Here is a 15,232-nt window from a genome sequence, read left to right on the forward strand (position 1 = left end):
GGAAAGCTTAGCGCATTAGAATAATATTGAATAATGAAATTATATAACTGAACAAAGCATCTTATGAACTGATACAAGAAGAGAGAGTTAATTTTTGAATTAATGGGAAAGCAGCAAGGCGCAAACCCCTGCTAACCAAAAGAAACATCAATGCTCATCTCACATTTTCATAAAAATTCTTATGTAGAATGTCTAAAAGTTTAGTCATCTGTCCTCGAGCTGAAGCAGAAGCGTAATTGGGTTATGCAGAAAGTCAGTTAGCCAAAAACACAAAACAAGTCCACTTCTGTATGGCTGAAAACAAACAAAGTTGAAGTTTTGTAGTCAAATTCCTGACTTGAACCCAACAGAGATGCTGTGGTAGCACCTCACACAAGCAATTTTTCCAAACAAGGCACATAAAGGTCAATTGAGTTTTTCTAACTTTGTGCATGGGGGTTTCCATTTGGATGAAGTCAAAGCAAAAGTTTCTTTGAAATAGAACAGTACATAAATAGGTGAGGATTGGCCAGATTTGTTATCTGTACAAACAGGGTTTAAAATGAACTTTCATTTTCTCTTAATCCAGATTTTCATGCACACGCAGATACGCACACACACAATCACACTTGTTGAGAGACGTTGCTCACTAGTGCCACTGTGGCTGGCTCCAGTATAGGTGTTTCAGCCACCCATTTCAATGTTAATGTTAATGTTAACAAATACACTCAAAATACAAAGTCAATCTTTTTTTTTTTACCATGAATCAGGAACAGTTTGTGTCACTGACGGGTCACTGTATTTAATGCAATTAGTGGACAACCAGACTTGCCATATAAGTGTCCCCGTTTTCCCATCAGTGCAGTCTCTGGCTCCAATTTGTATAACACGGCAGCGCCCAAACTGAAATTCCTGGGCTTCAAAACATGTTTCACCAAGCCCATGGAGAAACAATGGATGACGTAACAGTGACTTTGTCCATATTTTTTCTACAGTCTATGATGGTACAGGCTGGTAGGCTTGCAAGAAGACTGCAGTGAACTAGAAGGGAGATTATGATGGCCTGGACAAGTATTTGGGTAGAATGTCATGTAGGACGAACCTGTAGGCTCGTCATTTAATCCATTTCCCAAGTCTCTGTGATGCTCACTTTTGGAGTGATAGGTTTGAACAATTAAGTTGCTTTCTGTGTCTTAATTTCATTCTTAATACACATTCTCACACTCACACTCTGTAACTGCTTCCCATTGTTAGAGACAAATGGCCACAAATAGAGTTCAATCACCTGTTTCACGGTACAGGCAACTGCATCTGTAATTTTTGCGGCCAATTAAGGTAGGCTACACAGTGTTGGTAAGACATTTTCTATTTTGATGTAACTGATTTTTGTTTTTAAAAAAAAATAAAATGTGCAAAGCATAACTGCCTGACTAGTTTGTGACCATAGATATGCCATCAGCTGAAACGACCTGCTTTTCATTATGCAGCCGCTACACATAGCCTACTTCTGCTATTTCGTACACATTCAAAATGCTCACAGCATTTTCAAATGGATTGTTTTCACTCAAAAAACTCATCTGTCGGCTGCTCAATTCTGTTTTTGCCACCTACACGCTTCCTTCTCTTTATTTCAGAGCTCGATTAATGTTTTATTTGGTGTAAATATTTGGGTGTCATTGTTATTATTATTATTGCACCTGTATGCTGTAAACTATGCAAAATATCCAGTGTGCCCAGTGCACCAAGAGGGTGTGTTGCACCTGGCTACATACATGGTATGTTGTTTGCCATCCAACATTCCTTCTTCTCACGCAATGACACGGATGTATGGGTGCAGGAGGTGTGGCAAATGGACAGAAAAAATCCAAGAAAACTGAAACACATATAGAAATTTTACTAGATTTATTGATAAAACATAGCACATAACATGATGGAAGACTTTTGAGTTTGCAATATTGATTTTTATGGCCTTGGGTAAGAAATGCACTTCAAATAAACACAAGAGACCACACAAAAACAATAACTATACACAAAATAATCATATCAGAATTTAGCTATGCCACTGCTCAATACAGTTTCTGTCCAACATGAGCTTAGCCCATGGAGTATATAATAGCCTATGGCTTAGCCACTGCAGACAGTTTATATTATCTCATAAAAAAACACGTTTTCAATGTACAAAAATGCCAAGTTACTCACACAAGACATACACCATCTATAACTCATTCATTCAGACTGCCAAAATCCAGGCCTGCCATTAAAAGTATTGATATCAAAATGACGCCAAGTTACGGTACTACAAACAATATAAGCTATCTTGCCTCACCGAAATTGAATAAGATGTATTCCAAAGCAATGCTACCCAATATTTCCTCAATTCGTTCAAGTCACTTGAAGCCTGGCTTCCAGCTCAAATCCTCCCGCCTGTTCCAGAGCCAGCAAGACGCTCTTTCCACTGCCTCCCCCAACCTGCGAGCAGCTGTCTTCCTTCCCTTCCTGCTATTTCCAGAGCTGTGAGGGTCTTCCACACAGACCGCGCTGGGAAACCCCTGCAGCCATCCTCAACTGGAAACCCTGCCACCCTTTGTCCCTGCATTGTTGGACCAGGTCCTGGTACTTGGTGGCTTTCCTCTCCGAGGCTGCAAGACAGAATATTCTATTTTCCTGCATTATAAATTGGAGTTCAGCAGCATACAGTAGACTCCAGATAAGGTACAGTAGAGGTCAAAAGTTTACATGCACCTTTCACAACTCCACACACTTCATGTTACTATACATTTCCTGTTAAGTCAATTAGGGTATCTACTATATTTTCATAAGAGGTCATTTCAAAATAATAGCTAGGAGACAGATTTATTTCAGCTTTTATTACATTACATTACAGGCATTTGGCAGACGCTCTTATCCAGAGTGACGTACAACAAAGTGTATAACCATAACCAGGAACAAGTGTGTTGAAAACTCTAGAGAGAAGTGCAGGGAACAACTGCATACTTCAACTTGGACCTTGAAGGATAAACTGGTTAATACTAACAGTTTATCTGTATCAGATTTTCAGTGGGTCAAAAGTTTACATTTGGCAGTGCCTTTTAATTGCTTAACTTGAATCAAACACTTGGGGTAGCCTTCCACAAGCTTCTCACAATACTTTGCCAGAATTTTTGCCCATTTATCCTGACAGAACTGGTGTATCTCAGTCAGGTTTCCAGCAAAACACCCCTAAAACATGATGCTGCCATCCCCATGCTTCACACCTGGGATGGCATTCTTCGGATTAAAAGTTCTAAAGCTTTACACAGGACAGTACATAAATGGGCAATGGTTGGACAGATTTGGCATCTGTACAAACAGGTTTTAAAATAAACTTTCATTTTCACTTCATCCAGATGGAAACCCCCATGCGCATGCACACGCACGCATGCACGCACACAGCTTTATAAATAACCATGAGGTGCAGTCAGGTGAGATAAGGACCCTTTTCTATAGCCTGTACTGGATCTTTGTCGCAGGGACCCAAATGCAGAGGCAGACTCAGGAGGCACGAGTGAAGTAACAAAAAGGGTTTTAGTAAAACACAGGAAAAAAACAATAAACCGGCATGTTTAGGTTGCTTATTTTTTAATTTGTAAATGACCTTGTGCTTTGTGCTTGAAAGGTGCTAAATAATTATTTAATATTATTAGTATTATTATTATTGTTGTTGTTATTGTTGTTGTTGTATCATTGTATGAGAAATTTCTCTCTATATGCTAAACATGTATTACAGGTTCGCAAAATCATGTAATCATGTGTGTGTGTGTGTGTGTGTGTGTGCCGTGGGGGTGTAATTCACACAGACATGCTAAGATTAAAAAATATATAAAAAACACAGAAAAAGATAAACAATGAAAATACAATCTACTTGTCTCTATATAATACACACATAAAAATACATAAAGCACATCTCAGTAATCACTTAACATATATGCAAACGTGAAATATTATGCATATAATTCATTTTTACAAAACAGATTGCCTTGCAAAAAGAAATTGTGCCTACTCATTTTCACTTTATTTTTATTTAAAACTGGAATCCTCAAACTGAAGACTTTCATGCATGAAACACTAAAAGCAAACAAAACTGAAAATAAAAGAAAATCAGAACTTGCTCTTTTGGTGTGTGCTCCCGGTCTTGGCCTCGAACTGTGGAGAGCAATACACCTTAAAGCACCAGGGCTGATTAGCTAATACAACCCAGGTGCGTGTGCTCTGCCCACCAGCCGGCACAGCCAAGACCAATTTGAATGCTACACTATGTATACAATAAGGAAAATGTAACAATATTAAAATAAAAAATCCTCCCTCTTTCTATCTTCCTCTACTCTGATCTTTCTGACAGACTCCACCCTCTTTCTCTTCTCAATCTTCTCCAGCAGCTCTGTAACCTGAGCGCGGTTGTTCTTCTCTTTGTTGTTGAAGACGTGATATCCGCTGAGAGAGAGTGTCGTGTCTAGGAATCGACAGAATTCAAAGTCCAATCTTTAATTTGTAGAAAACAACTTCACGAGGGAAAAGACACCACAGCAGCAAGCTCTTCATAAAAGTCAGACTTTATTCGCACAGATGCACAAAGCCGGATCAACTCTGCAGAATTGAACCTCGATTGTCAGTTTTACATCCATTTTATACACTGTGCTCCCCATAACTCCCCCTAACACATTCCTTAAAATACCACCTGACCTTCTTGGCACCACAATGATTTCCTGTTCTTGGGTGATAACATCATTGTTGAAAGTTACCCCAACTTTCCCTTAAAAAATATTTGTCTTTATTCTGTAATTTTCCATTAAGAATACAAGTCACAGCCTCCTGTAATTTTCCATTGTATTCAGGTTACATAGGGGTCACTGTAAAATATTAGTCTTCTAGCACATTTATTAGCAGTTGATCAGTTTGAAAATAAAGCGTATGGTTAGTATTTGATTAATGTTTTCTGCTGAGTAAGTGTGGTTTTTTAAAGCCTTCTGCATTCTCTTGCTTTTTCTCTACAGTTGATACTGTGGTTTCTTGCGTTTCCATAAGCTCAGCTGCAACTAATGGGGTCAGATCTTATGGCCCCGAATGACTCCCCTCGTTGTATTCTTTTTGACCTTCTCAATCTCATTATTGGAATTATCATGTCATCATGGTCATGCATTGTAAGGACCATGGGATTCCCCAGGCTATTGGGCACTGTAGGTGAGTAATCATTGTCCGATTCAGGAGAGGTAGGGGATTGAGGAGAGGTAGGGGAAGGGACTGGGGAAGAATTCCGAGAGGACCCCTGAGGGCTCTCTGCTGTTTCAATTTCTGCCATAGGGGCTGCCATAGGGGCCACAACTGAAACTGGGATAAAAGGAACCCCTTGCCTGCCTGTTGTCGCAGCTGTGGCCTGCTGCTGAACGGGGGTAGGAAGAATTAGAGGGGCGGCAACAACAGGGACCGGCTCCCTCGCCTCCATGGTACAAATGGGACAGCCGGGGTCCAGTACGCAGGGTGGTGATCTTGGGCGTTGCTGGTTTTGGCTCGTCTCAACATACACCCGGTAGGCAGAGGGGTTACTTGCCCAGAGGACCTCACTTCCTTGTGACATCACCACAATTTCCTCTTTTATTGTTGCAAAGAAGGTGGCTTGCGGAGCCTGAGCCTTCTGACTTACAAGCTCAGCTTCGCATGCGAATTGGATTTTTGCCATGGTGATTTCCCTTCGGTCTGTAGGTTAATTATTTACTTTATACCAGGGTATAGTGAGCTTTTTCACTTGCAGCTTGGTCAGCTGCACATTATTCTGCACATCGTAGTAGGATAACAGCCACAAGGTCGGCATTGTCCATTGGCCTGGGAATGGAAACACGGATGTCACCTGGGCTTTGGCTGACGACATTCTCAGCGTCAGACAGTGTCGGGTGTGCCCCACCACATGTATACTACGTTGGGTGCCTGCACATCCCATGCTGCCATAGCAGCATCCAAATGTTTCAGATTCCTCAATGTAACGTTGTTCCCATGGTTCCTCCAACAATCTCTGCAGTCGCAAAATTTGATTAAACATATCAAAGCTGTAAGTGACCCAACAAGGTTATCATACACTCCTTTAATTTTCTTAACACGTTGATTCGTAGCACGATGAGTTGCCGCATTCCTCGTAGTTGGTGGGCTCCTGGTATATCTTCCAACCAGAGTACGCGGTCTGCACGTCACTCCACTGGAAAGCCGGCTTGCGATTCTCGTACTGGACCCGTAGGGGCACTGTGGGTGCTGTTGCTCCCTGGACTAGTGCTCCCTGGACTGGTGTCCCCCCTTTGCCAGTTTCTCCAGCAGTTTCATGCTGTCACTTATGCACTGTTCTTTTGTATCTGCACATCTTCTTCCTCGTCTAACTCCTCCTGTTCTTCTGCCTCATTATTACTTGCCTGGCTTGCCTCACTGTCGCTTGCCTCGCCTTCTGCTGGGGGGCACTCCTCCTCCCCTTATTATATTCTAATTTATATTCTACTTGGGGGATTTGCTCTTTATTTGCTGTGCCTTTTGCTAAACTTGGCTTATGCTTAACTCGGAAATCTGTTTCCTTGGTACTTTTTGGCTTTGCTTTTTTTCTCTTCCCACGTGTTACATGGGAGTTTTTCCCATTTAGTGTTCCCCCACCCCGCAGTTTCGCGTCTTTTACGTATTTCCCTGTCCCTTTTTGACCCCACCTCAGGTTTTTGGCGCACTCTAGACGTTTTTTCTGTGTCCCTTATCTCGTGTGCCTTTTTTATTAGCCAAATTATTAGTATTCCTCATACTGTTTACATTTTTCCCTTAACATCTCTTCCAATCCCTCCACTTCCCTGTATTCTCCCCTTAGCCTTTCTGCCCTTTTTTCTATCTCCTCAGGTTTTCAGTTTGCACTGACAAATTAAACCCCACTGCTGCAGTATGTGCTTGGAGGGAAGTGGGTCATATTGTGTTTTTTTTTTTTTAAACACATATTTCCATAACAACAGGTTCCAGCCCCTATTTGAGTCACTGGCCTGAGGTTTAATCACTACATTACATCCTATATTCATTTAACATTTAGCAGACTCTATCATCCAGAGTGACTGGCAATATAGTAAGTCAACAGAGTGTATTCAACTGAGTTACATGAGCAATAGTGCCAGACCTGGCTAAAAACATTCCCAAATCAGGGAGTAAAGGCACACTAGTGCATGCTAACTCTGCTAACCAAGAATCCCATGTACAAATTTTACCAAGTACAAGAACATGGACAAAAAACACAAAGTAACTTTATTCCCTTTGTCCCATTGTGTGTGTGTGTGTGTGTCTGTGTGTATGTATATAAATATAACGGGCAGTGGATAGCACTGTTGCCTCACAGAAAGAAGGTCCTGGGTTCGAATCCGGCCCGATACCTTTTTGTGTGCAGTTTGCATGTTCTCCCTGTGGCCGCATGGGTTTCCTCTGGGTGCTCCGGTTTCTTCCTACAGTCAAAAGACGTGCAGGTAGGCTAATTGGAGACTCTAAATTGCCCATAGGTATGAGTGTGTGACCGTATGGCGAGTGAGTGGCGTGTGTGTCCTGCGATAGACTTCCGGCATGTCCACGGTGTATTCCTGCCTCTTACCCAATGCACACTAAAATAGGCTCCAACCAACCACCCCCCCTACCCCCGCGACCCTACCCAGGATACGCAGGTATATGTATATACATACTGTACTAGTATGTTGCATGTACAGTACATACAATGTGTTCCTCTCTGTGAATGTACATGTATCTACCAGGAGACCAAAGACATGATTGAAATAGCCTAATAGTTTTCAGCTAATTTGTTTAGGCCAGTCCAGATCCAAAATAACATTTTATTAAACAGAACAATTTAAGTTATCCCTTATTCTTTAAAAGTTACATGATTTCCCTTAAGTAAATAATAAAAAGAAATATACTCACAAATAAAAGTGGTGGTTACATCTTGATTATTTAAGCAAGCTTTTATACATCCCTACCATCTTTCAATAGGGAGGTCACTTTGCATGTTAGCAAACTAACAAACTACATATTAATGAGAAAAAAAAATCAAAACTGTTCTTCTCGCTTCATTCTTATTTAACAGACTTCAACAAAAGCAGGAAAATACAACACTGTTTAAAAAAAAAAAAGTACAAAAATAAGCACTGACCTTTAATAAAGGCACAACCTCGGTTTTATGACAGAATAAACGTTTTAAAAATGTTTTCTTAAAGGCCAGCAGCAGGGCGACTCACTCAATGGTTCTACTGGTTCCTCCTCAGAGAGGGAGTGGGAAGTAGAGCTGGACTCTTAGACGAAGTAGAGAAGCCTCTAAATGGCCATTTTTCTCCCACTGTGTAGCATAGATCCACAATGTAACAGAGACTACTGTTCACTAAGGCCTTCATCAAACATTAAGATTTTTTTTTTTTTTTACAGACTCAAATGGTATTGATCGAATGGTGAAAACTCTAAATCGGGTCGAGTGAAGAATAAATGAGCGTAAAAAGAAATGAAGCGGTTGCGCAGAGGCACTGAGGGAGTTAAAGAATTAGAGCGGCTAGCTCACAGGATCGAGCACAGGCACGGTTACCTTCAAAGCATTGGTTTAAAAACAACGCTCCTCTTTCAAAGGTACCGAGATATCACCTTTTGCAGCCATGCTAGAGGCTTGTCTAGCATTTGTGCACGTGACCATTAGTAAGTAAATGCCTGGATTGCACATGCTTTTAAACAAAGGGTGACAATATCTCTGCTTAGCATTTGCTTGTCATTCATTTAGCAAAGATATGACATTTTTCTGTTGATTGCCTTACAAGGAGTAACACTACAATATCAATCAATTTAATACCGCATTCATATAATTTTCATGAAATGACACAAGTTTCTAGGATTTTTTAGGATGTTTTTAGGATTTTTTACATGTACACTCCAGGATTCCCCCCAATATCTTTTATTTTGCCTTAAGTCCCATGTATAGAGCTATAACATTAACTGCCACTTCAGCAAACTGAATTAGACTGTAGGTGGACTCCTCCTTTTTCTCCTCCTCTGCTCTGATCTTCCTCACAGACTCCTCCCTCTTTCTCTCTTCCTCTGCTCTGATCTCTCTCTCAAACTTCCTCAGCCTCTCCTCCTCTTCCCTGATCTTTTTCTTGGCTTCCTCCCTCTTTTTCTCCTCCTTGGCTCTGATCTTTCTCTCAAACTCCTCTCTCTTTCTCTCCTCCTCTGCTTGTATCTTTCTTTCAGCCTGTTGGATCATCATAGCGGCATGATGGTAACCTGTCATTTTGAGCAGCACTGCTTCAATCTTCTCCAGCAGCTCTGTAACCTGAGCGCGGTTGTTCTTCTCTTTGTTGTTGAAGACGTGATATCCCCCGCCACATCGGTTGACGACTTCCTGAAGATCGATGCTTTTTCTCAGAAACTCCTCCACTGGTGTACTCAGCTCATCTCCTCCAGTGAAGAGCACCATTGAGTACCGCAAAGATTCTGCTCCAAAATGATCCTGCATCCATTTTAGAGTGGCCCTCACCTCCTCTGTGAATCTCCCCAGCCTGATAACTATCAGGAAGAAGTGGTTACTGCTTTCTACCATTTGACATTTGATTTGATTATCAGAAAGAGATGTGTCAAAGATCCCAGGTGTGTCGGTAACAGTAACCTCTCTCCCAGCCACCACTCCACTATGTGTCTCGCATTTTAAGGTCAGGCCTATAGGGGAAAGCCCCTCTTTAAACACCCCTCTCCTCAGGATGGTGTTTCCAGTTGCACTCTTTCCTGCCCCAGTCTTTCCCACCAGCAAAATCTTCAGATCAGGAAGTGCTGGACTCCCTCCAGACTCTGTGGAAAAACACAATCATTACAGTGCAGGAGTCATTCATCACATCTCACAACTGAGATTAAAGTAGCCTGTGGCTACACACAACAAAACAACATTGTCAATTACAATTACTGTGTGAGAGAGAGAGAGGGGGAAAGATTATCATTATAAAATCCAATGATTAAACTACTACCACTGGCACAGAGATCATTTTTTCATTAAGTAGTATTACTGAATCAGCTGAATAATTGATCCAAGTAAAACCTGGAACTGCTCTTTTTACTTCAGTCCATGTTCCAGATCTAGAGGGGTTCTGGGTTTCCAGTGCATTTATCCAACTAACTCGGTAATCGTGCTTTGTGAACCGGGACCCATATCGGACTAAAAGCCTTAAAGTTATTAACTAGCTTGTAGTATGCGTGCTGAACTCAGTGTCGTGCAGCATCTGCACTGGATCTATAGACCCAAACCCATGTAAGTTCTATCGGGTAATCCAGATCGCAAATATAGCCATTCCAGACATGAAATTGAACAATACATGTACGTTGTTTCAGAACTCTAAGGGAAACACACCCCTAGTCCTGAAAACCATAGCTTTCACAAGTCAAATAGACCCACTAACCTAGTACTCTCAAAAATAAATGTGCAAGTGTTCCTGATTGTGTCCAGGTCAGAGAGAGAGAGAGAGAGACCTTACAGGGGTGCATCGTGGCATGTCACAGTCTCATTCGGTCAGGGCGGGTGCAGGAATGGACCCAAACGCAGAGTGAAAACCCAAAAGTCCAGAAATGGGGAAAACCAAAAGACTTTAATACAAAGCACGGGGAACAAAGGGAACAGAAAGCCTCGCAGGGCGCTAATAACAAACAAAGGGAAAAACTCAAATTGCGGGAAAACAAAAAATCCAAAAATCCAAAAACAGAGAGAACAGAGCAGGCAAAACACGTACAGAAACAAACAGGCAAGGCAGGCAGGTAGCAAACCGGAAAACAAACCACAAACTGGTACAGAAACAAAAGGAACCAGCGCCTGAGTGAGGGAGAGGGAGACTTAAATAGGAGCGACGCAGACGAGACACAGGAGGGCACAATGAGCAATCAAGCCACAGAGAGGGAGGGGAACACGAGACAAAATGCAACTAATAATTGGATAATGGAAAACAATAAAACAATTAACTGAACACAAACCGCGGTGCCGCCATCTGGCGGCCCAACAGAGAAACAACACAGGGGGAAGACACAGAACCCTGACACATTCCCTGTACATAAGTATCAAACATTCTGTACAAAAGTATGAAACACAAATTTTCCAAAATGACATTCACTTAACACACTGATTTACCCAACCATGCAGCCCTGCTCTTCTGAGCCCCCGTGGTACAAATTCATAGTTACCTTTGAAAGCCATGGCCAGGACACACACACAGATTGTGAAAATCACTGAGCCTGTTATCCACAACCCCTTCTGAAAGATAGCTGGAAAACAGAAGCAAGCATTAGATTACATTTTTGATATGGACAACGATACATTGACTTTGAAACGTGTTCCTGAAAAATACTTCAAAAGATGAATTTTGTTTATTAATTAAATCATTGGATACATGAAAGGCAAGCATAAGCAATATCTAAGATTACATAGGTCCCAGTTGAAGTCATTACACTACTAAGAATATGAATTTATACAACTGTGCGAGGCGACTAACGTTACAAGTTAGCCAACTGTTTACGTTAGCTATCTGCTAAAGTCCCAGTCACAGTGTCAACCTCAGCAGTCTCGGATTCTGAAGCCTGCGTAGGTAGACATGAAGGCTGAGAGGACTCCCTCAGCTGGCTGTGGTCCGGTGGTCTTCTCAAAATCAAACACTGTGCTGCTGTCTGCTCATAAACTTATGCTGGGTGCAATCAAATGCTTCAATAAATAATAGGAGCCAGATTTGCGCGCACAAAAGTTTGCAGCAGTGCAGATTTGCGGGCTGACGAGGGTACGCAGGTGCGTTTGCAGTCTGCCTGAAATTAACATCTTATTTACTAAGGCCACAACTACTTCTGTACAACCTACCATTCGCATTTTGCGTATTTCCAAAAGAGAACAGTGTATTCCCAGATTTTTCTTTTTAAAAAAATAATAATAATATTGGCAGACAGTACTTACTCCTTTTTTGTTTCTGACCATTTTGGTGCATTTTGATTTAGCATCTGTCACTGGCGACTGTGGGAAAATGCAGAAACACACTGAATCACAGTAAACACTAGACGCTGCAGTTACATGGATATGACTGGTAAAGAGGAGTGAATGGGTGCATAACAGAAGAATCTACATTCCAGGTGAATGTGTGACCACCTGACAGGCACACACCTTCAGGAGAATAAGTGAGGTGTGGAGAAAAACGACTGGCTTTGTTTAAGTATGCAAAAACAACTTTATTCGAGCAGATCGCTCTGGAAAACATACAATCAGACTGCCACGTCAGGAAGCTCTCCACTCCCTCGCTAAACCCCCGGCTTATCTCTACCTCCCGGCTGACACGTCACCTGTCAGGTGAGTCTGAGAACGTGGGCGTGTTGCCACAGGGAATTCTGCCTCTCTCCCCCCAGTGCTCACTACAGAGGCCTCTTACCTGTGTCTCGCCCTGTTCTGTCTCCACAGGAACTGAAAGGTGTTCTCTCTCTTCCTGCTGGTGGTGTCTATTGGGGGGAGAAAGCATCTATTGGAAAAAAGCATCGGAAATCTGCTGATGGAACTCCTGGGCAAAAGAAATCCCTGGGTTTAGCGTCACCATATGTAAAGAAAATGCAATACAATTTTCAAATGCCACTTTTTTAAACATTCAGGGAGAAGTTCATATAAAACATTGGAATCACTTTTCCAAGAGCAATGTTCTACATTAATGCAAGACTGAAAAAATGTCATATATAAATATAAATGTTAAATGTAGAAACTAAATGTTTGTTAAATATGCTTCTTGGCGACAGCCTTTATGTGAAACATCAGTTTTTTTGCCTGGAGGAGGCGGTGGTCAAGCTACACAGAAAAAGAGCCAAAATGGTGGTGAGAAATGTGTGACATTTCCACCTAAAAATCATGCTTGTCTTAAAATAATCAAACCATATTCTGTACTTGCACTGCCAATATACAGTCTGCAAACTGACCACTATTTCAGCAAAATAACTGTACAAATGATCATTAAACTACCAGGCCCCTATGCATTACACCACAACCACAACAAAATCTTAAAACATGAAATCCCTAACTGCAAACATTGTATATTCATTCCTAAACGTATCACAGTATAACATACGATAAGAAACTCCTAAGAAAGGAACACCAACACCAATTCCTATGACACCCGATTCTTTATTCTCAGACAGGAGGTAGATTGTCACACTTAAACATGCCAATTTCATAAAAGCAAAGAACAATCCATTATATGCCGTTAAGCCTACGACGTTAACATAAATCTAGTAATACAACCCTCTGTAGTAACATGAAAACATCAAAAATGTAGGATACTTACGTACGGCGACCCTGCCAACCCAACGGTGTGAGCGGCGAAAACTCAGGGTGGTTTGAGCTGTCAGCCTGGTTCATTGATGATTCGTCCAGCGGGAAATCTGAAATACACGTTACATTACACCGCTGAGCGCTAAAATACACAAGCGTTTGTATAAATATATTACACATCACTTTTATGAGCATCGCAGTAATTAGCACGTTAGAAAACATGGACAATCTCTCTCATTTGGAATCAAAATATAAAACTCAAAAAGTTATATGCTTAAAAGTAAGAGTTTTACGCATAACCCACTTACTATCATCAGTGTGGATAACGAAGCACATGTCTTCGACTGTTGCAAGTTCTGGAAATACATCCTCATCCACCTCTGTGCCCAGATCATCGGTGACTCTGACCACTTTATCCTCTGGGACAGAAAACTTCCGTTTCACTGAAGCATAAAAAAACAACATTTAGTGACAGACAACTAGTGACACACAATAAATTTTAATATTATGAAAACATCCCCCTAATGAATTTGCACAAAACATACATACCTTCGTTGATGAAATTTGAAAAGCTCAGTTGGCCGAGTTTCATATATTTCTTTCGGACTCCACGTTTTACCTTTATTATCATCTTCAGCACCTAGAAACCGTTTTGAGAATCATTCTTACTGGAATTAAATGTTAAAAATTGTTTACATTGGTTGCTTCATTCTTATAGAATTTCAACATTGTGCCAACCAAATAACGTGAGCCAACCAGCCCGAATATTTATTTATAGCTGAGACCTTAACTTTTCATTAGCTACTGGCTAGAATATTCTAATATGAATTATGCCACATTATGCTCTCAGAATCCATCATCTCTGAAAATTCGACTCTGCCATCTGGTTCTTTTTTTTTGCAGTGAAATAATCTGAACTGAAAAGGAAGACAATAATATCTGGCATAAATATAAGACAGCAATATTTTCCTTGCTCTATCGAGCTCCTCACAAGCGCCATAGCAACTTTCTGCTAGGACAATACTTTAGAATCTGTTTGTCATCTCCCACGAACTGGTCACCTTTTCAGAAATATCTTGGTCAAATGTCATTCGAGTGCCTAATTGCATTCGGCATGCATCCAGCCTTTGCCAATGATTTAATTGAACGAGACCTTAATAGCTTTCAATAGCTCCTGGTTAGAATGTTCTAATATGAATTATGCCCGAGAAATACGCCAAAAGTTAGAAGTGTGGCAACCAACCCCGTTCTCCAATATTGAGTGATCTCCACCGAACGTAATTGTTTAACTGAATACTGCAAACCACTTTGATTGAACAGCCTAATGCGAATGAATTTCTATGAAAAATAAAACACAGCCTACGCCTATGACTACGCCTACTTACTTACAAATTAAAGACAAAACGTGGTTTAGACAATAGACAATCCCCTAGTCCTGAAAACCATACAGACAATATTCTCATAAGCCCGAAATCAATACTATTTCATTGTAACAACTGAATGTCTCGTTCCGGAAAAGGTTTGTTCGAACTGGCTTCGTACATAACAATCGTAATCAATCTAAAACAAACGGTTGATTGAACCTACTAAATAATTTCTCATTCCGACCATTTTACCTTTAATACTGCTTTGAAAAAATTAATGGCAGTCTTCTCAATGAACACTTGCAGATAATGACCTCTGACAAGGTAACTTTCGTTTTCACTTCACCTACGGAGATGGAAATCCCCACGTGCCGGAAAACCTTGCAAAATATTCACGTTTAATTAGCTACCTGGTCTGGAGCCCACTGCATGCTAATAAACAAGGAATATGGAAGTACAAATAAATCAAAGTGTTGCAGCATAAAAAGTACTGAATACTTCAGCAATGTTGCTGAATAATTGTGCAGTTTTACTAATACGAGTGAATAGTCTGAACTGA

General features: G+C 41.0%; 1 protein-coding gene across 3 annotated transcripts; it reads right to left on the bottom strand.

The window, feature by feature from the left end:
- Positions 1 to 7,790: 7,790 nt before the first annotated feature.
- On the bottom strand, positions 7,791 to 15,180 carry LOC118219872 (vicilin-like seed storage protein At2g18540). Of its 3 annotated transcripts, none has more exons than XM_035403376.1 (8): positions 14,926 to 15,180; positions 13,859 to 13,949; positions 13,618 to 13,752; positions 13,323 to 13,419; positions 12,426 to 12,492; positions 11,960 to 12,016; positions 11,203 to 11,283; positions 9,699 to 9,828 (listed from the first exon to the last, which is right to left on the bottom strand). In XM_035403376.1, exons 2-7 carry the CDS (start codon positions 13,938 to 13,940, stop codon positions 11,257 to 11,259), a joined length of 465 nt encoding a protein of 154 aa, XP_035259267.1. In that variant the 5' UTR covers positions 13,941 to 13,949; positions 14,926 to 15,180; the 3' UTR covers positions 9,699 to 9,828; positions 11,203 to 11,256. The 3 variants fall into 3 exon arrangements, with proteins under 3 accessions (XP_035259266.1, XP_035259267.1, XP_035259268.1); XM_035403377.1 differs by lacking the exon at positions 14,926 to 15,180 and adding an exon at positions 14,553 to 14,869; XM_035403375.1 differs by lacking the exons at positions 11,203 to 11,283; positions 11,960 to 12,016; positions 12,426 to 12,492; ... (2 more) ...; positions 13,859 to 13,949; positions 14,926 to 15,180 and adding an exon at positions 10,506 to 10,700 and having other exon boundaries at positions 7,791 to 9,828.
- Positions 15,181 to 15,232: the final 52 nt, after the last annotated feature.

The sequence above is a fragment of the Anguilla anguilla genome, chromosome 2 (genome assembly GCF_013347855.1).
Source record: "Anguilla anguilla isolate fAngAng1 chromosome 2, fAngAng1.pri, whole genome shotgun sequence".
Lineage (NCBI taxonomy): Eukaryota > Metazoa > Chordata > Actinopteri > Anguilliformes > Anguillidae > Anguilla > Anguilla anguilla.

Bases quoted from the DNA above. Each gene is read 5' to 3' on its own strand.
- LOC118219872 (XM_035403375.1), bottom strand. From the start codon at position 9,583: ATGGTAGAAAGCAGTAACCACTTCTTCCTGATAGTTATCAGGCTGGGG.